Source organism: Carcharodon carcharias, chromosome 12, assembly GCF_017639515.1.
Source record: "Carcharodon carcharias isolate sCarCar2 chromosome 12, sCarCar2.pri, whole genome shotgun sequence".
Taxonomy (NCBI): Eukaryota; Metazoa; Chordata; class Chondrichthyes; order Lamniformes; family Lamnidae; genus Carcharodon; species Carcharodon carcharias.
Genome location: NC_054478.1, coordinates 57,393,543 through 57,418,043, shown reverse-complemented (window position 1 = coordinate 57,418,043; position 24,501 = coordinate 57,393,543). Strand labels below are relative to the sequence as shown.

Below are 24,501 nucleotides of genomic sequence, written 5' to 3'. Positions count from 1 at the left end.
AGAGGGTTGTGTGACTTGGAACTCTCTGCCTCAGAAGGTGGTGGAGGGGGGGTCATTGAGTGTTTTTAAGGCAAAGGTAGATAAATTCTTGTTAGGCAAGGGAATCAAAGGTTATCAGGGTTTGATGGAAATATGGAAATTGAAACACGAGAAGATCAACCATGATCTTATTGAATGACGGAGCAGGCTCGAGGGGCCGAATGGGCTACTCCTGTTCCTATTTCTTATGTTCTCATGTTATGTTCTTCTGTTCTTATAAAGGGAATAAGGGGCAGGGTGGGAGGAATCTTTTGTGGAGAATAAACATCAGCATAGATCATTTGGGCCAAATGACTATTTTCTGCACCATAGAGTCTATCTAATGTGATTCTAAAAAGTGCTTTGTCATCATTTTCATTTTAATAGTTAAACAGTTGAGAGGACTGGGTGATGTAATCGATTAACCTTGGACTTATTTTTGAATCTAATGCGGACTCAGGAGATGAAAGTCTCCTCTCTCTGCTGGCTGTAAGGATTCTGAAATTAATTCTAACTGTCTCAGTTCTGCCCCTCAGGGCAAGTCCCATTACTTGGTACAATTTAGCCATCCCCCTCAAAAAGGCCATAAGAATGACTGAAAGAGGAAGAAAGGTTACGATGCTTAGAGGAAGGTTAGGTAGCCTCACTCTGAACCTGGCAGACACTTCAACTTAATTTGAGATTGCTTCATACTGAAAAGCATTTAATTTCCTGGCATTGAACTCTCTAACCCTGATGTCAACAAGTGGATAAAAATATGTCCACATCATGTCGCTTCACAGTGGTGCTACATCAACTACCCCAATTGTCCCAAGGCAGACGGTGCTACTGGCCATTACCTGCTTTGATCGCAGGGGATTCCCCATTGATAATACTAAAGAAACCCATGCGTGCTGCACAGCTAACAGCCAACAGCACTGTCTGATGCTGGGGTATCAAATAATCCATGATGCAACTTTGCACTTTGTGAATGAATTTTAGCTCCAAATCTTTTTCTTAAACTGTTTTAAACAGAGGAAAATACAACTGTACAGCCGATTATCTGGATGTGTTACAATTATTTGTTATTGTTAACTGTTTTTGGTTTTAACTGAGTGCTGATGGTATTATGGGAAATCATTGGAAGGAACGACATAACTGATCATGGAATGGAGTGTAATTGATACCACAACGTATGGTCCCAACTTCAACTCTGTAAATTGAGATGCAGCTTCATTACTCAATCAGTAGCTCTACTTTAGGTACCAATGAATGCATCAGCACCCAACTAACTTGTTAATCAACAAAAAGGCAAAGATTCTAAAAACGATACTAACCCTACTAATTAGTTTAAAAAGTTTGACAGAGAAATTTGCGTAACTTCGCTTCTAGTAATGCCAAGCAGACTATGTTGATTACTCTAGGGCAAGCAATGCCATGGGCCACTACCAGAGTGGGTCATGTGGCTTTCTTCAATTACCTCAATGAAGAAAGCCACATGGTCCCTGCCTGTAAGTCTGCATGGCGCCACTTCAAGCTACGTGGACCAATCTTTTCTCCCCTGACTTCTGAAAAGTATCATCAATAGTTAACAGGATATAATAGATTATAAGATCAGATAAAGTTGGCAATATCTGTGTCAGGCCAATTTGAGACATATTACCCTCATGCTTGCTGTGTTAAAACTGGACTGTCTGCAGGGCACACTTTCTCACCTTGCAAACTGCCGCCTGCAGGATTGCATCAAAACCACCCTCTGGTGCATCACGATTCCGAGATACCATTTGCTTCTGAACTTCTGCATTGAACTTGTCAGACTTGTCAGTCAATGACAGCAAGTGTCGGAATCCAAAGGATGGAACGCATTGTGGAAACATCTTATAACTACATGAAAGAAAATAGGACAATAGCAAGGATTAGTTATGTCTTCCATGACTGTTGTATTCTTTCCTGTAGATGTACACCACATAGAGAATGGGAATTTATGTTGTGCATATTAAAATAGATTTTATATGATAGATATTGAAATGGGTCATCAACCCATAGCTACTCATAATTTTATTTAATTGGTAGACTGCTACTGTTGGCTTAAAAGTATTTTGGGTCTCTATCTATTCTTATAGCTAATAATACAGGCTAATTTACCATCACTAAAATATATTTCAGAAAAAAAAGTATTCAGTAACAGTTCTTCAGCATTATTCCCTTCACTCCTTTTATTTAAACTTTGGTCTTCACCAAGCAAAATTATTCTTGAAATTTCTGGCCCCTCCCACTGGCAGGGTCTTCTGGTCCTGCTGAAGCGAATGGACGTTTGAATGCCTGCGGGATCTGCCACACCGGGGCTGGAAAATCCCAGCCATAGATTTCTACTCTGTGAGAAGGGCTAGGATTAGAAGTCTGTTATTCAATGCAGTCTTCAATAATGCTTCAATATTGGTCCATGTCCTACCCTTCCTGAGAACTGCAGGAAAGATCTGCTTTCAATTATTGTAACTGATGAAAAGAAATATGAGGAGAACTTTGGGAAAATTACATTCTCATGGGGATTCAACAAATACTTGATTTGATTTTAAAATGAATCAAAACTAACATGGAAAAAAACAAAGTGGAATAAAAGGAAAACCGACATTTTTGATTTAAATAAATAATGAGGCTGTTAATTAAAATCATAATGTTCAAAATTCTAGTCAGGCAGACTAAATAAGTTGACCCTTTAACAGTTTCCTTTAAAAACAAGCACTTATCTTAGTATCCAGACTTGCTGGAGTGAAGGTGACTGAAGTAATCATTGACAATCTAAAATATTAATGTTAATATTAAAAATACTCAAGTCTATTTTAAAATGTTGCTATTCCTTTATTAATGAATTGATTACAAATAACACCACTGAGTACGTTTGATATGAGAGGTGCAATAATGTAGGATTATAAACTAAGTAATAGCAAGCACTTGGCAAACCAGAAATATTTTTTTTATTTTGGAAGAATCACTATAAAAATATCATTTTCATTTTAGTTGCTCCAATTTAAAAAACAAATTAATTGAGTCACTAAATGTCTATGACTCTACATTGTACAGAAAATTGGCAGATTTAAACTGGAAAAAACATCAGGGTTAGCCATTTTATTGAGCTTATAGGAACGAATGGTATAGTAGTATTGTGCTACAAAGCATTTCAAATGGTCCAGCTGCAATCCATTGGTACATATGAATATTCCAATGTATAGTTGACTTGTATAATTCACATATGGCATTGTAAAATAGGTATCTGGAAGCAAACTCAAGCATTCTTCACTGACAACAGACAAATTTACAGACAAGTGTAAATCTAGGGCTGAATTTTCCGTTCGTCGGATGGGCGGAGCTGACCCAATCGCGGGCGGGCATGGACCTGATTGTTGCTGACGATCGGGGCCGAACCGCTATTTTACGTGGGTGGACCAATTAAGGCCCGCCCAGCATGATGTCCGCAGGAAAGCGCTATGCACTCCCTGTGCGGACGGGGGGAAGCCCTAAAATTGAGGGCTGAACTTTCCGTTCGTCGGTGGGGGGGGGGGGGGAGAGCTAACCCAGTCACAAGCTGCACCGCCATTTTACATGGGTGGGCCAATTGAGGCCCGCCCAGCGTGACGCCTGCAGGGAAGCGCTATGCGCTCCCTGTGCGGGCAGGGGGGAAGCCCTAAAACTGAGAGAAAAAAAATCCCTTACATGTCCCCTCATGTGACAATGAGTTGTGACATGTTCATAATTTCCATAACAACTTTATTACAATTTTTAAAACCCTACATGAAGCCTCATCCCGCCACTGGATGGGGTTTTATGTTTTTCTAGTTGCTGCTGGGGCTTCTGGCCTACCCGCCAACCTTAAGGTAGGACGGGCAGGTCCTTTAATTGCTTAATTGATCCTGTCAATGGCCTCAAGTGGACATTGACAGGTCGGCTGATTTTGCTGCCCCCACCGTCCCCCCCCTTCCTGAAAACTTAAATGGAGCAGGGTGACATCGGGGGTTCCGCCCAACATCATCCCGCATCATTTTACATGTCGGCAAGCGAGCCCCACCCCTGCTTGCCGAAGGTAAAATCCTGCCTCTAAAGTGGTGTTTCTTGGTTTATATTATCAACTTTAGCACCTTTATTAGCTTTATCATTTAGAATGCATGCATGATTTGACTGTATTCTTTGCACTGGTGATACTGTTCCTGCTGAGGACTGCACTTTAACTACAGTATCACTTTCAGTACACATTGGGACTGAGGAAAAAGTTAGCACAGAATATAGAATTCATGAATCGTTCACTGATTAAGAAATGTACATCACCAAATTGATTATCTTTCATAAAATGTATCTTCATTTCAGAAGGTTCTGATTGGTCGACGGAACTTAAACTGATAACATTTCCTGCAATTTAGTAAAATATATACAATCCATTTAGGTTTCCAAATACATTAATTACTTAGCTATACAATTTCATTCAGTCACAACTGCAAACCTTCAAAGAGTTGCTGCATTTGGAAGATTCAGAATACATTCAATTCCATAAACTTATACATAGAAAGTTCTTATTTGGCTAAACAGCTGGTTATGCCACCTATGTAAATCTGAATTACATCAAAAGAACAAAGCACAGCAAAGAATTTTGCAAGAGATATGAGAACAAGATTTATTTTTAAATTATACATTATTTTCTTCGCATTATATCAATGCCATAAGCATGAAAGCACAAACATTCTTTCTTCTTTTTTACTTTAATAAAACTATTTCAGGGACAGTACATGTTAAAACCCCTACATGCCCAGGAATTTGACTGTGGACCTTGAAGTCCACTTTATCTCCAGTGTCTTTCTTTAATCCATGAGGCAAATTAAACATGAACCAAAAATAATTCTGCCACATGCAATGTTGTGCACTGGCAGTCCAATTTTCATGCAGTGTATATATTATGAGTTTGAATGATATGATTGGGGGAAACAAATTCTTTTTAATTTTAAAAACAGAGCCACAATAATTTTAGTGGTAGAAAGAGGAAAAATACTTCCTTTTAAACAGAGCAACTAAATCTTGAGCAAAATCTGCACTGTATTATGTCAGGAAATTATAACAATTTCCATAATATTATTGGAACTTGTTGTAAGAAGAGGAATAGTGTGTGTCTGTTTATGTGTGCGGGACTTAGCTGAATTAGAGACAGCTGGTCTGAAGGCGTTGGTGTATCAGAAGACAAGCTAGGTTTGAAAGTTAAAGAGGTAAACAGGGTTGAAGTTGTAGAATGTGAGGTGTAAAGGGAACAAATGCGTTTTTAAATAAGCCAGACTAGCTTGAAATCAAAAGAGGGGGCGCAATGTTTCATCAAGTCAGGAGAGGTTGAGGAACAGTGGGCAGGATCTTCCCCTCAGAGTGGTGGTGGTCATGGTGGTGGTGGTGGTGGTGGTGGTGGGGGGGGGTTGTTCGGGAGCAAGCGGGCAGGTTCCCGATCTACTCCCCCAACTGGGGGCGCACCGCCATTTCACGTGAGCAGGCCAATTAAGGCCTGCCCAGTGTGACGTGCGCCAAGAAGCGCTTTGCGTTCCCTGTGCAGACGGTGGGGGGGGGGGGGGGATTCCCTAAGCTGGGAGTGTGTCGCATGCGCACAAAAGAGCACATAGATCTTCCTCAGGCAAAGTGCTGCCTCAGGGAGATCGGGTCATGTTTCAAACAGTGAACAAAGTTGAGAAAAAAAATTCTTGACATGTCCCCTCATGTGACACTGTCACGTGAGCTGGGACATGTCAATTTCTTTTATTTAGACATTTCACACAACTTTTAATACCCTCATGAAACCTCATCCCGCCCGTGCATGATGTTTCCTGTTTTTTCTGAAGGCCCCTTCACCTGCCCGCCAACCTTAAGGTTGGACAGGCAGGTCCATTAATTGGTTTAATTAATTTTTTAATGGCCTTAATAGGCCTTTGGCAGTTCGGTGGGTGCGCAACCGAATCGGCTGCACACCCACTGAACTGAAAATCTAAACGATGCATGGTGACGTCAGGATACATGCCCAACGTCACCCGGTGTAATTTTACACATTGGCAAGCGGCACCCCCCCCCCCCCACCGCTCACCGAAGTTGCAGCCAGTGTGTTTATTTTTCCCAAAGATTACTGGTAAAATCGGTACTATGATAGATTTTTATTGTTAGAGAAGTAAAGTCCAAAGGCATAGTGAAACAATGGGAAATTGCATTCAAAGGGGAAAATATGTATAAAGGAGAGAAGGCTGTGTGCAAGGGAATGCATTCTAAGATCTAACAAGTGTGAAAAGCCTCGAGCCTCTGTGACTAAACAGCTACCTGCAAGAACTGAAGTTGAGAAAAACTCACTTTGAATTCAACATTTCAGGGTGTCATGTTACTTTGCCTGGCTCTTTTAAAATCTGTGGCCAGAATTTTCACATTGGCGTGCAGGGGCAAGCCCGCCGAACTGTCAAATGCTTGTAAAGGCCAATGAAAAAACCAATCGTTATCAACGCTGCCTGTCCAGCCTTAAAGTTGACGAGCAGGCAAAGAGTCCAAGTGGCCTTCGTGTTTTTCAGGAAACCTCATCCACAGGTGGGATGAGGTTTCCTGAAGGTTTTACTAAATTAATAAAATAATTTACTCACATTGCATAAACATGTCCCAGCCCATGTGACACTGTCACATGAGGGGACATGTCTAAATAATTTTTACCTTTATTTAAATATTTCAACATGAACTTAATCTCCCTGAGGCAGCTCTGTGCCTCAAGTAGATTTCTGTGCTCCTTCGCGCGCAAGCTGGGACATGTTTATGAAATGTGAATAAATTATTTGTTTATTTCATAAAATCTTCAGGAAACCTCATCCCGCTCATGGATGAGGTTTACTGAAAAACTCAAAGGCCGCTTTGGCTCTTCGCCTGCCAGCCAACTTTAAGGTTGGATGGGCAGCGTTGATAATAACGTTAATTGTTTTTTATTGGCCTTAATAGGCCTTTGACAGTTCACAGGCAACAATCGGCTCCGGGCCCACCCATGCTCACTCCTGACCGACCCGCCTGACAGGGAGAAAATTGTCCCCTATGTGCTTTTACTGTTGTCTTAACAGAGGTGCAACTGGGTGTTAGATTAATTAGGGGAGCTAGAAGTGATTATATTTGTAAACCTATGTATGTGCTTAAAATCATTTTTTTATTTAGTGAAGTTTTAATTTAGTTTTTTCAGAAATCTATAAGACTTGGAGACTTATTACTACTGAATTCGATGCATGCATCTCCAAATATACAAAGTGCAAAACAGTTGTGGCAGTTGTTTCAAGTTTCCCTTTGGGATTTGAGCAGCTCAGCATTTACCATCTGCTGTGCCATAACAATTATCAGGGGACCCTTTGTGAAGCTTTAGAGACAAAAATCTGAAAGATACTTTGCAAAATGGAATCATACCCAATAAAAAAATCTATTGGTTAATATATTAAATCCTATGTCTATATGGACTTATTGACAACTTTTTTTTACAAATTCTGATGTCCACATTGATAATAGAAAGGGGCTATGTAAACCAGTCATGCTGTAACCAGACTCCCTGTTCAATGGTGGTGCTGTAGCATCAACACCAGTCAAGAGGTGTAATTATTGTGTTATAAGTTTATAAAGACCCTTTTTATTATAAACTTGTTCATGGAAATTCACAACTATGGGGGACGGCGGGAGGAGGTGGATTTTAAATCCCATCCGCACTCCACCTCCCACAAGATAGGTGGAAGAGGGTGGGCAAATGGAATGAGGGGATGGGCTAACAGGCAAATTTGTGAAGTTTTGCCTCCAACATGCAGCAAATGTGCCTGTTTACAGTTTAACTGTGCTGAGTTTCAATGCATCCAGGTAACCTGGATGTTGAACTGGTGATTATAATATCCAATGGAGTCCTTGTTCCTGAGATTTTGGTAGACATTTAAATTTAACACTGGCCATCCGAGTTTCCCAGAGCCTGGAAAACCGCACAGCTGAGAAGAAGTGGGTGTAACTAACTGATCCTGGGGAAACTAGTTAGTCTGAAACTAGATTATTGCATACAGTTCTGGACATTGTATTACAGATAGGATGCGATCACACAAGAGCGGGTACGGAGGCGAGTTATGTGGATGTTATCAGGAATGGAAAATTTTAGCTGTGAGGGAAGATTTATAGGCTGGGGTAATTTTCTTTGGAACACAGGAATCTGAAAGAAAATTCAATTGAGATGTATAAAATTATGAGGGGTCTCAATAGAATGGATAGGAAGGACCTATTCCAGTTCACAAAGAGGTTAATAACCAGGGGTATAGATTTAATGTGCAGATTTAATAGAAGGATTAGACAGGGGGTGAGAGTCAAGGATAATTTTTTTCATGGAGAGGGTGACTGTGGTCTCGATTTCACTGCCTGAAAGGGTGATGTAGGCAGAAACACTCATCATATTTTAAAAAGAATACTTGGATATGCTAAGGACCAAGAGCTGGAACGTGGGATTAGGCTTGATAATTCTTTTTCAGCCAACACAGTCATGGTAAGTTCCTGTCAGAGCATTGCCTGTGGGCCAATAGGAGCAGAAAAGCATACCCCTGGCCCCTCAATCAAATCTTCTGCCATAATTGGCCTCAGCACACATCTTTCACAGTCTCTAACACCAGCCTACGATGCTTCCCGGTCTTCCTCTCTCCTGTTTGTCAGTCCAACCACTCCATCAACCTGAGATGTCTTCTGGCCAGGTTACACCCATGAGCCTGCAATGTTTCCCAGTAACTGTCCTCCAGCCCCCCTCCTGACTGCTCCCCAAAAGGCCCAGCCCCTAGATGCAGCCTTCGGTCTTTGTTTGTCCAACCTAGCGGCTGCTCAAATGGACAATCTAGCCAGTTGCCAAGCAGGAAATGGAGTAAGAAAAATTATAATGAGATCCTGCCATTAAATTTGGCTAGATCTCTGTGTTTCCAACATTTCCAGGTTCCTTCTCCATCCTGGCAAAGTCTCTGCCCCCGCTCCCACAAATACAGGGGTCTATGTATCAAATGTAGCTGTCATGACCCTTTCTCATAATGTGTTACTTGTGCTGCAGTTTTAAAAAAATTGTTTGCCTGTTCTTCCCAAAAGACTAAACACTTCCTTGATACTACAATGGTAATCTCGCAAATGGCCAACTGAGAACATCAAGTGTAAAGCAATATATTTCTATCATATATATACATATATTTTATAGTATTTATTTTATGTTTACAAATTCTTGCCTGAATTGTATCTTCTGCTCCTTTTGCAACCTGCTTCTTTTTCTTAAAAACAAAAAATTGCGGATGCTGGAAATCCAAAACAAAAACAAAAAAATATAAGCCGGTTTAAGGTTTGGGGTGGGGGGGGGGAGAGAGAGAATGGTTGTAGGGACAAGCAAGAAGTGATAGGAGCAGATAATATTCAAACACCAGGAGAGAAATAGAAAGCGATGAAGGTGAACAAGGCTAAAGAGAGATATGGAAATCCTGTCAGAGAGAAGACTTCTCTCCGATAGGATTTCTGTATCTCTCTTTTGCGTTGGTCACCTTCATTGCTTTCCATTTCTCTCCTGGTGTTTGATTATCTGCTCCCTGCTCCTATCACTGCTTGCTTGTCCCTACAACCACCACCACCCCACCCCCCCCCCCCCCCCCCCCCCCCCCCCCCCCCCCCAGCCACCCTAACCAGCTTATATTTCACCCCTCTCCTAATTTTACTCAGTTCTGTTGAAGGGCCATGAGGACTCGAAATGTCAACTTTGTTCTTCTCCGCCGATGCTGCCAGACCTGAGTTTTTCTAGGTAATTCTGTTTTTGTTTTGCTTCTTTTTCTTCTTCCCCCTTATTCATGTCTCATAATAGACTCAGCAAACATACAAATGAGGATTTCAAAAGTAATGGGGGATGGAAGGAGTTATGAAATAATCAGTGGGATATGGAAATTAGTGATGGGAGCAACTGGCTAGGCAATCTTATTCCTTGGGACATATCAATGCTAAACAACACTCATATCTATCCTTCTACCATAAATACCCACCTTCCCAAAGCCCATAATTGTGTTTCCATCACCACTGTTTCCCTTTTTAGTAACTTGTGGTTTACTACTGCAAAAGGAGATGGAGACCCAACATAACTAGTCTCTGCCCATTTTTCTTCTGCTCTGTGCCTGGAAACTCATCATGCCCCAGGTATAAAGCGGAGGAAAAACTTGATAAAAAAGATACAGGCACTTGTTGCAGTTTTTAGATATTTGTTGGGGCCATACTTCTCCAGAACTTCCTAAAACCTTTACGCAGAAATGCCATCTACACAATTAATATGTGTTGTGTCAGTATTAAGATAATAGTTGGTATTGAGGTAAGTCATACTCAAGTTCACTTTCATGCAGATTAACAAAATACTTTTGATCCTTAGTGCAAATATAGCACAAAACAATGGGAAAAAGTATGATGTGGCAGCAAAACATTCTAATAGAGCAAAAGTAAGAAAATAATGTATCTTTACAATCTGAGATATTCAGTACTAAATTGACATCTAAGACGTTGTCATTTTGGATTGACAATGTTGAGTATGTAGCAGTCACCGTATGAGTCAGGATAACTATCTCAAAGATCCATGTTTCAATTGAAAAAGTACAGCGGGGCACATGACTACAGCTGCCACATTTCACTTCCGTTTATATGCAACTCCACTCATACCCCGCCCTGCCATTTTTCTGGTCAATTCCTGTATGAACCATCTATCTTCTATCTTATCAGATCAGTGTCACAGAATCAGAATCACAGAATCACACAGTGCAGAAGAGGCCCTTCGGCCCACCAACATGTGAGAAACACCTGACCTACCCACTTAATCCCATTTACAAGCACTTGGCCCATAGCCTTGAATGTTATGACATGCCAAGTGCTCATCCAGGCACTTTTTAAAGGATGTGAGGCAACCCACCTCCACCACCCTCCCAGGCAGCGCATTCCAGACCGTCATCACCCTCTGGGTAACAAAGTTTTTCCTCACATCCCCCCTAAACCTCCTGCCCCCCACCTTGAACTTATGACCCCTCGTGACTGACCCTTCAACTAAGGGAAACAGCTGCTCCCTACCCACCCTGTCCATGCCTCTCATAATCTTGTACACCTCGATCAGGTTGCCCCTCAGTCTTCTCTGCTTCAACGAAAACAACCCAAATCTATCCAACCTCTCTTCATGACTTAAATGTTTCATCCCAGGCAACATCCTTGTGAATCTCCTCTGCACCCCCTCCAGTGTAATCACATCCTTCCTATAATGTGGCGACCAGAACTGCACACAGTACTCCAGCTGTGGCCTCACCAAAGGTCTACACAACTCCAACATGACCTTCCTACTTTTGTAATCTATGCCTCGACTGATAAAGGTAAGTGTCCCATATGCCTTTTTCACCGCCCCAATAACATGCCCCTCTGCCTTCAGAGATCTATGGACGCACACGCCAAGGTCCCTTTGTTCCTCAGAACTTCCTAGTGCCTGTTCTGTGAACTTCCTGTTTATTGAATATTTCCTTGTCAAATTACTCCTTCCAAAGTGTCTCACCTCACACTTTTCAGGGTTAAATTCCATCTGCCAAATATCTGCCCATTTGACCATCCCGTCTATATCTTCCTGTAGCCCAAGACATCCAACCTCACTGTTAACCACCCGGCCAATCTTTATTCCATTCGCTAACTTACTAATCCTACCCCCCACATAGTCATCTATGGTCGTTTGTATAAATGACAAATAATAGGGACCGAGCACAGATCCCTGTGGTACGCCACTGGACACTGGCTTCCAGTCACTATAGCATCCTTCTGTCCTCACCCTCTGTCTCATACAACTAAGCAAATTTTGAATCCACCTTATCAAATTACCCTATATCCCATGTGCATTTGCCCTCCTTATAAGTCTCCCATGTGGGACCTTGTCAAAGGCTTTGCTGAAATCCACATAGACTACATCAACTGCACTACCCTCATCTACACACCTGGTCACCTCCTCAAAAAATTCAATCAAATTTGTTAGGCATGACCTCCCTCTGACAAAGCCATGCTGACTATCCCTGATCAAACCTTGCATCTCCAAGTGGAGATAGATTCTCTCCCTCAGAATTTTCTCCAATAGTTTCCCTATCACTGATGTGAGACTCACTGGCCTGTGGTTCCCTGGCTTATCTCTACAACCCTTCTTAAATAGCGAAACTACATTAGCTGTTCTCCAGTCCTCTGGCACCTCCCCCGTGGCCAGAGAGGAATTAAAAATTTGGGCCAGAACCCCTGCGATCTCCTCCCTTGCCTCCCTCAGCAGTCTGGGTCACAAATCCCCCGGACATGGAGATTTGTCCACTTTTAAGCCTACCAACACCTCCAATACCTTGTCACTCCCTATATCAATTTGCTTAAGAACCACGCAGATTCTCTCCGTGAGTTTGATATCTTCATCCTCATTCTCTTTTTGTCATCAGCACATGCACAACTCAACCCACTTACACTAATGTGACCATATGTGATGGTAATTATAGAGCTAACCAAATGGCTTAGTGTACATCAGGGCTGTCAGAATCAGTACAACAGATGTGGGCTGGGTCATAGCACTTGTTAGAAGGTGTTACTTTTTAGATGAAAACAAGAGGTTGTGGGTGTCCTAGATATAAATGATCTTCAGAGACATATATGGCTTCTATCTTCTGTTTAAAGATGTAAAAACAGATGTTTCTTTCAAAAAGTGTGCCAGGTTTCTAACTGCTGTTACAGTTCTCCTGGCCATTTTTGTTTGGTCAGTTTATGGGCAGGATTTTCCAGCCCCGCCCACCACCGGAATCATCCAGCCCTGCTGAAAGCCAATGGAATTTGACTGGGCCACCGAATCTCCGGTGACAGATCCCGCCACAACGGGACTGGAAAATCCCGGCCTATATGTAGTGTAATTGAGTTGAGTTGTGCACGTGCTGATGGCACTGATCTGATAAGATAGAAGATAGATGGTTCACACAGGAATTGACCAGAAAAATGGCAGGGGGGTATAAGTAGAGTTGCATATAAAAGGAAGTGCAATTTGGAGCTGTGGTCATGTGCAGTTACTCTGTGCTTTTTCAACTGAAACATGGATCTTTGATAGTCATCATGACTCATACAGTGACTGCTACATACTCAAAATTGGACCAAAATTGTCAATCCAAAGTTACAATGTTTTAGATGTCAATTTAGTACTGAATATCTCAGATTGTAAAGGTATAATATTTTCTTACTTTTGCTCTATTAGAATGCTTTGCTGCCACATCATACTTTTCCCCATTGTTTTGTGCTGTAACTCTTTCCAGTACAAACACATTTCCATCTGTTTTCAGATGAAGTTACATTGTTTCATAGTTTGCCATTGTGAGATTTGAACTCTTGATCTTGGGGTTACAAGCCCAGTACCATAACCACTTGGCTATTTTGTAGTTGCACTAAGGATCAGAAGTATTTTGTTAATCTGCAGGAAAGTGAACTTGAGTATGACTAACTTCAATACCAACTGTTATCTTAGCCTGACACATTTGGATGCCCAGTCATGTTTTAAGATTCTCCAACCAAGCTATTAAGAAAACATCACTTAAAAGTCCATCCCTGACTTGCTGGTCAAATGCTGGAATATTTCCATGCTAAAACAGTGCTGTTTACAAGCATAGAGTACTGAGGATACACATTCTGAGGATACGGGGTATACCATTTAGGACTGAGATGAGGAGCAATTTCTTCACCCAGAGAGTGGTGAGCCTGTGGAATTTGCTACCACAGAAAATAGTTGAGGCCAAAACATTGTATGTTTTCAAGAAGGAGTTAGATAAAGCTCTTGGAGCGAAAGGGATCAGGCTATTGAGTTGGATGATCAGCCATGATCATAATGAATGACGGAGCAGGCTCGAAGGGCCGAATTGCCTACTCCTGCTCCTATTTTCTACATTTCTATGTTTAGCTTCCCTCTGCTTGTCTAGCCAGGACCATTCCACCATTTAGGGTATTACAGAGTTACTTTGACTCAAGCAGGGGAAGGATGTCCATCTCCAGTGAGCAAAATGAGCCTAGCCAACTGGCCAATTATCAACAGTGCCCTGAAGTGGACTCCCCTATTTCCATGCTCAGTCTCTCCTTATGATTTGTGAACTACTCCACCCTGGTAAACATCATCAACTTAATAGTGGAAAGAAAGACAGAGTTAACATTTCAAGTCCGTATGGACTCGAAACATTAACCGTTTCTCTCCACAGATGCTGTTAGACCTGCTGAGTTTTCCAGAATTTTCTGTTTTTGTTTCAGATTTCCAGCATCCACAGTATTTTGCTTTTATCAACTTAATAGTTACTTTGACCTCTTTAAAAGGAAACTAAAAATTAAGGGCAGAAGAAAAAAAGAAATGACTGTAAAGAAATGAAAGAAAATTCTATCTGAACAGAGCCACGTGCAACAGGAAGGCAGGTATCAAGGCTAGAAATTGTCCACTCAGTGGCTCTTTAACACAGCCATGGCATTAGAATCCTTCTTCATACGCATCATAAAATGCAGAATGAAGATGACCTGCAGCCTGTGAATGAGGCTTTCTTTTAGAAGGACCCTGGCAAGGGTTTTTTTATTATTATTACTCATTTATGGGGTGTAGGCGTCGCTGGCTAGGCCAGCATTTATTGCCCATCCCTAATTGCCCTTAAGAAGGTGGTGGTGAGCTGCCTTTTTGAACCGCTGCAGTTCACGTGGTGTAGGTACACTCACAGTGCTGTTAGGGAGGGAGGATTTTGACCCAGCAAGAGTGAAAGAATGTCGATATATTTCCAAGTCAAGATGGTGAGTGGCTTGGAGGGGAGCTTCCAGGTGGTGGTGTTCAAATGTATCTGCTGCCTTCTCCTTCCAGATGGTAGCAGTCATGGTTTTGGAAGGTGCTGCCTAAGGAGTCTTGGTGAGTTTCTGCAGTGCATCTTGCAGATGGTACACACTGCTGCCACTGTTCGTCAGTGGTGGAGGAAGTGAATGCTCGTGGAAGGGGTGACAATTGAGTGAGCTGCTTTGTCCTGAATGGTGTCAAGCTTCATGAGTGTTGTTGGCGCTGCACTCACCCGGGTAAGTGGAGTGTATTCTATCACACACTTAACTTGTGCCTTGTAGAAGGTGGACAGGCTTTGGGGAGTCAGGAGATGAGTAATTCACCACAGGATTCCTAGCCTCTGACCTGCACTTGTAGCCACAGTATTTATAGCTAGACCAGTTCAGTTTCTTGTCAATGGTAACCCCCAGGATGTTGATAGTCAGGGATTCAGCGATGGTAATGTCACTGAGTGTCAAGGGGCGATGTTTAGATTCTCTCTTGTTGGAGATGGTCATTGCCTGGCACTTGTGTGACGAGAATGTTACTTGCCACTTGTCAGCCCAAGTGTGGATATTGTCCAGGTCCTGCTGCATTGGGACATGGACTGCTTCAGTATCTGAGGAGTCGCGAATGGAGCTGAACATTGTGCAATCATCAGTGAACATCCCTACTTCCAACCTTATGGATGGAAGGAAGGCCAGTGATGAGGCACTTGAAGATGTTTGGGTCTTGGATACTATCCTGAGGAACTCCTGGAGTGATGTCCTGGAAATGAGATGACTGGCCTCCAACAACCACAACCATCTTCCTTTGGGTCAGGATGGCTGGAGGAAATCCTGATAAGACTTCTAGAGGCAAGGACATGGAAGGTAGGCGTGGAAGTGTTTCCAGCTCGGTTCTTTGGCTCTTCCCTTGAGATTATGCTGTAAGTGATGATGGCCAGAAGGGGCACGTTGTTTCTGGTGAATCGGAGTAAAAGGCCATCCACCCAAAGTAAATAGGCATGGCTGGAAGTTGTGGAGGCTGCCAGTGCTGGTCGGGTTCCTTACAGCAATCATCAGCCTGGGCTTCAGATGGTAGCCCCGGCCTCCAAGAAGTCAACTGCTGACAAAAACCTGCAGGTCATGTAATGCCGCATAATGAATGAATCATGGCAGCTCCTGGGATAACTAGCACATACAAGGATGATCACAAACTGAATATTGAAGGAGTGGAATCTCTTGTGATTAATGAAGACTTTAGGCAGATCTGAGGAGGCCTTGACTGCAAAATGTGTGCAGTCAGTAACATCGTGTTCCTATGGGAATCCAGTCACTGCAGCGAACCTAACAACCCTCTATGCCTGACTGGCCTCATCTGTGTCAAAGTGGCTGCCTTGATATAAAAGGCACTGGTAACCTGGGAAATAAATTATGGGCAGAAGATTGAGAGATCCTTGAGATGCCATCAGCAATTCCCTGGAAGGAGCCAAAGACAAAGAAATTCAGGGCTCTGATGACCTTGACGGCGACTGACCGTGCCCACCTCATCCTCTTGGAAAGGGGTTTTGCAGATGTCAGCCACAACCAGTTGCAAAAATCTGAACCCCCTGAGTGACTGCTGCTCCATCATTTGAGAAAGCTGATCCTCTGCTGATCCCTGTGTTAGGAGCATCCCTCCTTCAACCTGAAGCTCTGCGCCCACCCGCCCAATGTCCAGCATGTGACTGAGGACAAGGCTGCTACTGTTAGTGTTGCTACTGTTGCTGTTCCTAGCGCTGTTGGTGTTGCAACTGTTGGTGTGGCTCCTGGGGCTGCTGCTGTTGTTGAAACTTGTGTTATGCCGCAATAGAAGTCCATACCACTGCTGCAAAAGTTACTCCCAGGCTGTAGTGAATGCTGACAGCAGGTAAATTGAGATGAAGGTGAGTAAGCTGCAAGGTAGGTGAAAGCACGTTTAAAATGTTGGAAATGAGCCCCAAGCAGTGAAATCAGGCTTCCTGAACAAATACTGTAAAGTACTGGTCAAAAACTTTGGAATTTTATTCTTTAAAGACTTCCCAGCACTACTTTTTATTTGTCAATCACTCCCTGCTGTGCTTCTGGCAAGTTCCACACAGCTAGGCAAGCCAATGCAATAGTTGTGAAGGTCAGAATGCTGGGTTAAATTCTCAATTAGTTGCCTTTTTGAATATTTTGACAACTTGCCCAGCAGCTCCATAGAGATTCCCTACTCACCTATATACCCAAACAAGTAAAACCCGGAGCTGATGTGATTTTCTTTCCTTGCCTTTCACAGCACCCATCCTGCACCCTCTACCCCACCCTGTCCTCACCCAAACCAGCCTTCCTTGGAAGTTGAAATTCTGCCCATAGGTGCAGAAAAAAAAACTGAGAAAAGGAATGAACATAAGCAATAACGGGTGAAACAAAGTGAGAATGAACTTAACAGAACAAGGACACTATGATCAGTTAAGGATAATTCTAACCAATTTGGCTCGACTGTGTGAATCAGAAAGGTACAGAACAATAGGATGTATTCATGTTACTTATTAACTGTGACAGCCCAGATAGAAAACACTGTTATGCAGGCAACTTCAAACAGCAAAGCAGAGTGCATCAGTACTAGCTAATTATTAACTTGAAGGAAAGTTTCAACAAAATAATGATACACTCTAAAAATCTGACTCAATGTCTTGAGAACATGACTATTTAATACACTTTCCCTCGGAGAACATCTGAAACAGTGGATTTAAAGAGGAAGTCTAGGTTAAATACAGTTTCATCTTAAATGTCACAACCATGCTGCAAAATCTAACTGAGAGCAATGCCACAGGAGATCAAGTAGAAAATTTAGGAAGAACTTGCTTTTTCACAATAGCTTTTTGCATCTCTCAGGATATTGCAAAGCATTTCACACACAGTGAAATAATGGGCAGGATTTAAGAGGTGGTGCCATGCAAAGAGTCGGGCTGTCCCTCAGCCAGTGAGGAGTGTCAATTGGCTGGAGGTGAGGCTTCCGTCCTTCACTGAGGAGTAAGTCTTGCCTCAGAGAGCTGTCAGCCAATCAGATTGGCCAGCAGCTCTGTAACCCAGCAGCATCACCTAGGAGTGGTAGCCTCTGCTGGGACCACAAACAGTCCCCAGAGTCTAAGTCCTGGAGCCATGATGAAGGTAAGTGTAGGGGGTGTGACAGGAGGATCAGGAGGGAAGGTCGGGTTGGGGTTGGGTGTTCTTGATGGAGAGGCTCAGGGGGGGAGGAAGCACCCGGAGAGGGTGGGGCCCTGATGTGGAAAGCCAGTGAGGGAGCATGCCTGCCTTCCTGCCAGAGGCCTGATAAGGGTAACTTGCCAGGCTTCACCCTTGCTCTTGACCTCCTTAAGTAGTCATTCATTGAGGATAGTCGGGGTCGGGCAGGAGGGCAGCGGGAAGGCCAGCAAACTATACCATCTAGCCCCCCCAACCCCGGTGAGGATCTATTAAATTTTGCCCAGTGGGTATTTCTAAATTTCTTCCAAACATTTAAAAAAAGGAACTTGATATAATTTCTGGAATAAGTTTTTACTTGCTACAAATTTTAAGCAACTCTTGATTGTCGGATTTGTGGATTTCCAGGCTGACTACCAAATGGATTAGTCTGGTAAACCACAAGTTACTAAAGAAGGAAAAGAAACCCAGACCCAAAGAGGTCTGTGCGAAAGAGTTTCCCCAGATACTTGTCCAGCACAGTTCCATAAGTAAGGATCATAAATTTTAAATTCATTATAGGAACCAGTTCTTTGCAATGAAGACTGCTGTATAAGTTAAAAAAGGAGGGTACACAAAGAAAGAACGAAGGATACAAAATGATGGAAAAACTCAGCAAGTCTGACAGAATCTGAGGAGAGAAAGACAGAATTAACGTTTCAAGTCCAAATGTCTCTTCTTCAGAGCTAAAGAGAAGTAAAAATGTGGTGAAATTTATACTGTTTAAGGGGCATGGAACAGGTGAAGCTGGACAGAAGGCCAGCGATAGGTGGAGGCAAAGGAGAGATTGCAAAAGATGTCATAAACAAGAGGTCAAAGGGGTGTTAATGGTGGTGGTACTAGCTAAAGGAGGTGCTAATGGTGACATTAAGAGTAGAAAGCAGAATGTGATAATAGCTGGACCAGGGTAAGCACTCAGAAAAGAACAACATGAGCAAGTTGAGACAGATGGCCCTAGTGGGGGGTGGGGTGGGGTGGAGGGAGGGGATGGTGGTGGGAAAAAAGATTCTTAAAGAATGAAGGATACCTGGAGGCATCAGTGATTTTGCAATAAGCAAAGCTGTTGTAACAGAAGACTATTTGAAGGAATGATGACCTATCATATTTGCTGGAACAAAAATTTTAATCATGTGAAACTAATTCTCAAACTCTATCTCCAAACATAAATCTTGTCCATAAAGAGATCATAAGATCACAAGAAACAGGAGCAGGAGTAGGCCTGTTGAAGCCTGTGTGAAGTGTTGTGAATACCTCTGAAGCACTCACACTTTATTCTACTATCCTGAACTAATCTGTTTCTGAATGACATGCTGCATCATAGAAACTTGAAGGTCAGCATCATGTAATTAAAAAGTCATCAATGTTCCTACTGTGTTTTCATCAGTTCTTCCCTCCACCTTCCCTGAGGGTTTTGACTTCAGTTGATTCCAGCAGAGACGTTACAAGAGGAAAACAGTGACAAAAATTGTTCTGTAGTGTTCACTGGTCTTCTTCATGGCACATAATCGAGACTATTCATCGAGGAAACTATTTTAGCACTTCACAAAATGCACTTTCATTAATCCCCAACAGTGTTGTAATATAATAGGGCAGATCATTTTTGTGGTAGCTTTCCCTGGTGTCCTGTCTTTGTCACACCCCATTAAACAGAGATTAATTAGGGGTAAGGACATTCCATAACAATAATTTTAGTAAAATGAAAAATGTAGGTTACAAAGGGCCCAACAATTAAACTCTGTGTTCTTAAAGCATCATATAAAGTTATATACACAGCTGCACCTGAGCAGTTGAATAATAAATAGTTGCTACAAGGTATAATGGTCCTATCATTATAAACATTATAAATATAAACCCAGCAAAATCAGAAGGGACGTAGTTAATCTTGGTTCGGAATGCAAAATGGGCACTAACAATTGGCAGTTCATTTAATACTCAGCATTAAAGTTGAAGTAAAGGACACAAAATGGAGTGCTGATTGGATGTTGCCATTTTGTGCTATCATGCAAGATGAATTTTACCCCCAGCACTGTTTAAATAATTAAGTAAAGGTAGTTGAATCTCAATTAAAACATTTTTTTGCCTTTTATTTTTTCCTTATGTATTAATGGTTATATTATGACAAATAGATATTAATGGCTGCATGTTTTCTTACATGATGATGCCTAAATTGCTAAGACTTTGTAAATGCCATGTCAAGAAATACAGCCCAAATCTTCCAGTATCTGTATTGTTAAGCTAGAAGTTAAGTTGGGAGTTGTCAGGACCTCGCAGAAGCCTTTGACGCAGACACATGCTTTGAAATTGCCTGCGAAGCTTAAACTTCTGATGTGCTGACTTCCGCTGCCTAGAACCTCCACGAATGTCTCCACTGTGCTCAGTGTCAGAGACTTGGGCCAGGCATGTGGGACTTACCTGGCCATCTACCCAGGGAATGTTATGCTGGTTAGGACTTGGTCTAGCTCAGTGATTAGTCAGCGAATCTGCACTGAGTACCACAACCGACTCCCCCCTCCCCCAAATCAGCCCTGACCCAACCTGACTATTCACCCCCACCCGACTACCTCCACCAATCCAACTGCCTCCCTGACCTGACTACCCAACCCATTTACCCACCCAGGCACTCACCCATTCATACCCACCCACTCACTTACTCACTCTGCCACCCACTCACTAAGCCGCTGGAAGACTTGAAACCTTTAAAATCTTACCTGAATATGGCAGCTAATGTAGAAAAAAGGGGCAATTACTCTCTTCGCCCATCTTCTCCTACATTTGTTTGGTCTTTCATTGAGATGGCTGCGCTGACCCATTGGTGCAGCAGCCAGGATCAGAAGTCCCAGCTGACAGTGTGCAAAAAGGTCATGCAGCAGAAATCGTCACTGGCAGTGGCAACACGCATAGCATCGATACTGACCGGAAGATCCGTGTCACAATTTTCAAGGACAGTTAATACAGGATAAAAATTTTATAGACATTTAGGAATGTTGCATGACCTAGCTTTAAAGAGCATGGTGAAACCTTGCAGAATCTTTTTTCAAGAGACTAAATAGCTGGGTAAAGTCCCTAACAGAATGATATTATGTTTTTAAATCTTTTTATTCTGGATATATTTCAGGTTTCTGTGTTTCAGACTACTCCTACAAGTGAGCCTCTATAATATCAATAATTGCGAACGCCATGAAAATTTTTGGGGTGGTGAGTAGTGAGGAGAATAGCTTTAGATTACAGGAGGATATAGATAGGCTGGTCAGGTGGGCTGATCAGTGGCAAATGGAATTTAATCTGGATAAGTGTGAGGTGATGCACATGGACAGGGCAAACAAGGCAAAGGAATACACGATGAATGGTAGGACCCTGGGATGTACCGAGGATCAGAGGGACCTTGGTGTGCATGTCCACCAATTCCTTAAGGTAGCGGGACAGGTAGATAAGGTGGTTGAAAAGGCATATGGGACATTTGCCTTTATCAGCCGAGGCAAAGAATATAAGAACGGGGAGGTTATGCTGGAACTGTATAAAAGGCTGGTTATGCCACAGCTAGAGTATTGCGTGCAGTTCTGGAATCTGCATTATAGGAAGGATGTGATTGCATGAGAGAGAGTACAGAGGAGATTTACTAGGATGTTGCCTGAGCTGGAGAGTTTTAATTATGAGGAGAGATTGGATAAACTGGGGTTATTTTCCTTGGAGCAGAGGAGATTGAGGAGGGACATGATTGAGGTGTATAAAATTATGAGGGGCATAGATAGGGTAGACAGGAAGGAACTTTTCCCCTTGGTGGAGGGATCAATAACCAGGGGCATAGATTTAAGGTAAGAGGCAGGAGGTTTAGAGGGGATGTGAGGAAGAATTTTTCGCACAGAGGGTGGTGGGAATCTGGAACCCACTGCCTGAAAGGGTGATAAAGGCAGAAACCCCCATAACATTTAAGAAGTATTTGGATATGCAATTGCCATGCCATGGCATACAAGCCTATGGGCTTAGTGCCAGAAAATGGGATTAGAATAGTTAGGTACTTGTTTGACTGGCACAGACTTGATTGGCCGAAGGGCCTTTTTCTGTGCTGTAGACATCTCTATGACTCTATGACTCTGACTTTACACCTACCCTGATAGCTAGGTAATTACGATTGCAAACTAAGTATAACAAACAGAAAAATATTTTTTAGACAATCTTAGCTACCAGTTCTACCCCATGTCACCACTAGATCCTCCTCACAGCTTTGAGAAGCTGTAGAATGACACAACACCAGACCTTGGTTTTCAGCTTTAACTGGCAACCTAATTTATTAAAAAGTAAATTAACAGCCAAGTAAGTGACAGTAATACCTACTCCTCACAAAGAAAATAATAAATGTTCACATTCTTTAGATTAAACCAAATTATCCTTTTGATATACTTCTCTTTAAATCACAATGAGTGCACTCCAGAAGTGATCATAAATGGTTTTTAGGCATGTGAAAAGTGCTTTATCAACGCAAGTTCTTTCTTTCTTTCTTTAGTTATCCTCACCAACCATGGAAACATCTGGGCAGTTAACACATTTAGGAGACACTCAAAAGATTGCTGAAAGCCTCTTCCTGTGCTTAAGCCCTGGATCAACACGAAGATCTAGAGAGGAGCAAGCTGACAGAATACTAGCTTATGTTCAGCAGAATTTAGTTTTATTCCACTCACAAAATTGCCAGTCAGGCACATATGTGAACACATCACATGTGATTCTGATTGAACTGTGTCACTTGGCTCTTTTCTCAAGCAAACTGCTAAATCCTCACAACAACATGGCAAGTTAGGACATGATTTCTAACAGCATAACTAGTTTTTAATCTCGATGTGCAACGACTGAATGAAAGGAGCCAATAACAAGCTAAAACTTGACAAAAATACTTCATTTTATTAGGTGCATTATCTGAGTGTGGAACAAGTTTGTTGGGTCATATGACCTTGTCTTGCTAAATTCTTTCCTAAACTTTTATTTGTCATCCAGCAACTACATTTTGTTTCACGGCCTCAGTTTTACAGGAATAACTCAGTAGTTCAGAGTACTTTAAAAATAATAATATCCAAGTATTAGCTACAAATTAACTTATTGTTTCTCCAGGATATTGAGTACATTAAAAAAATCATTCAAGGAAAGTATGTGATTTAACAAAAATACTCTGTACATGACAGAAGCAAAGAAGTGTAAAGCTTTTACTGTCCTTCACTTAATTAACTTAAGGACAATATATAATTTTTTGAATTTGTTCATTGGCTGTGGGCATCACTGGCAAAGCTGTTATTTATTGGCCATCCCTAATCGCCCAAGAGAAACTCACTGCAAAAATACTTAAGTATCACTCACCCTACACATGGGTTGTTCTGGTATTTGGGTCCTGTGTATGAAAATGGTGATGTTGGTTTGTCAACAAATGTTCCAAAGCCCAGGCGAAAGTTGCTGGTGAGCTTTGCCATCTCTCGTGATAGCGTTGTACCCAGGACACGGATGTTATCCAAGTCATCTTTCATGGAGAGGGAAAGGTCCATAAGATAATATAAATCCACAGGATAATCCTCCACCTGCCGCACCTGCATACGAAATGTGGTCTTGTCATCTATACGGTGTGATAGAAACAATGTTTGTGAATTTATATGCTTGGTGAAATCCACAGCATTATCAATTAGGGCTCACTGAATATATCCTTATCCCATTATGTCACTTCTTGCAGCAAGTAACAAACTCTCAAGACAAATTTCTATTTTTGCCATAGGGAAAATTAACTTTAAAAATAACAAAAAGGTTACCTGCTACTAGTACACAACTGGTATGTCAGGAAATTTAATAATTAGAAAAATAAAATATTGCAGAGATTTGTTCCAGGTTAAATCATGTTGAAAAATATTCTAAGCACATCTCTGTATTCTATTCAACTGAATATTATTAATATTAATGGGTGTGTCACTGCCACTTCTGCAGATGGATTCATTAAGAACATTAAGTAACATCAAAAGGTAACACAGTGATCTCATTAAAATTGAGACGCAGCTCATGACTCTAATGAATGGTGAGTTCAATATTTGGTCTCAGCTACACATCTGTGGAAAGGTCTCAAGTGGCGGACAAGTGACCTTTTCCGCAGGGAAAGGGAAAGACAAAGGGACAGTCATCCCTGAGTCAACATAAATCTTCTAGTAGTCAGGTCACAGCACCACAGATAAAGAACTGGGAGAAATTTATCTGCCAGCTCTATCTGCTGTAGCAGTTGTGCAATGTGGGGATAACATAAGAGAAAATTAGACAGTAACAAGTCTTCAAAATGAAAAAGAGATATGAAGAATAAGTAAAACATTTTATGGATAAATAATTCACCTAAAACCAGATGGATTAGGGCAGTTGAAGAAGATGGCTCACCACCACCGTCTCATGGGCAATTAGGGATGG

At 42.0% G+C, this 24,501-nt stretch overlaps 1 protein-coding gene across 2 annotated transcripts in view; it reads right to left on the bottom strand.

The window, feature by feature from the left end:
* Positions 1-24,501, bottom strand: part of itgb5 (integrin, beta 5) — a 191,541-nt gene that overhangs the window by 146,656 nt on the left and 20,384 nt on the right. The window contains exons 4-6 of one of the 2 annotated variants that reach the window (XM_041200573.1): positions 23,425-23,674; positions 9,249-9,314; positions 1,713-1,881 (exon numbers count right to left, since the gene is read on the bottom strand). In XM_041200573.1, the coding sequence (XP_041056507.1) occupies positions 1,713-1,881; positions 9,249-9,314; positions 23,425-23,674 (485 nt within the window). The remainder of the gene's footprint in view (positions 1-1,712; positions 1,882-9,248; positions 9,315-23,424; positions 23,675-24,501) is intronic. The other variant, XM_041200574.1, reaches the window with a different exon arrangement.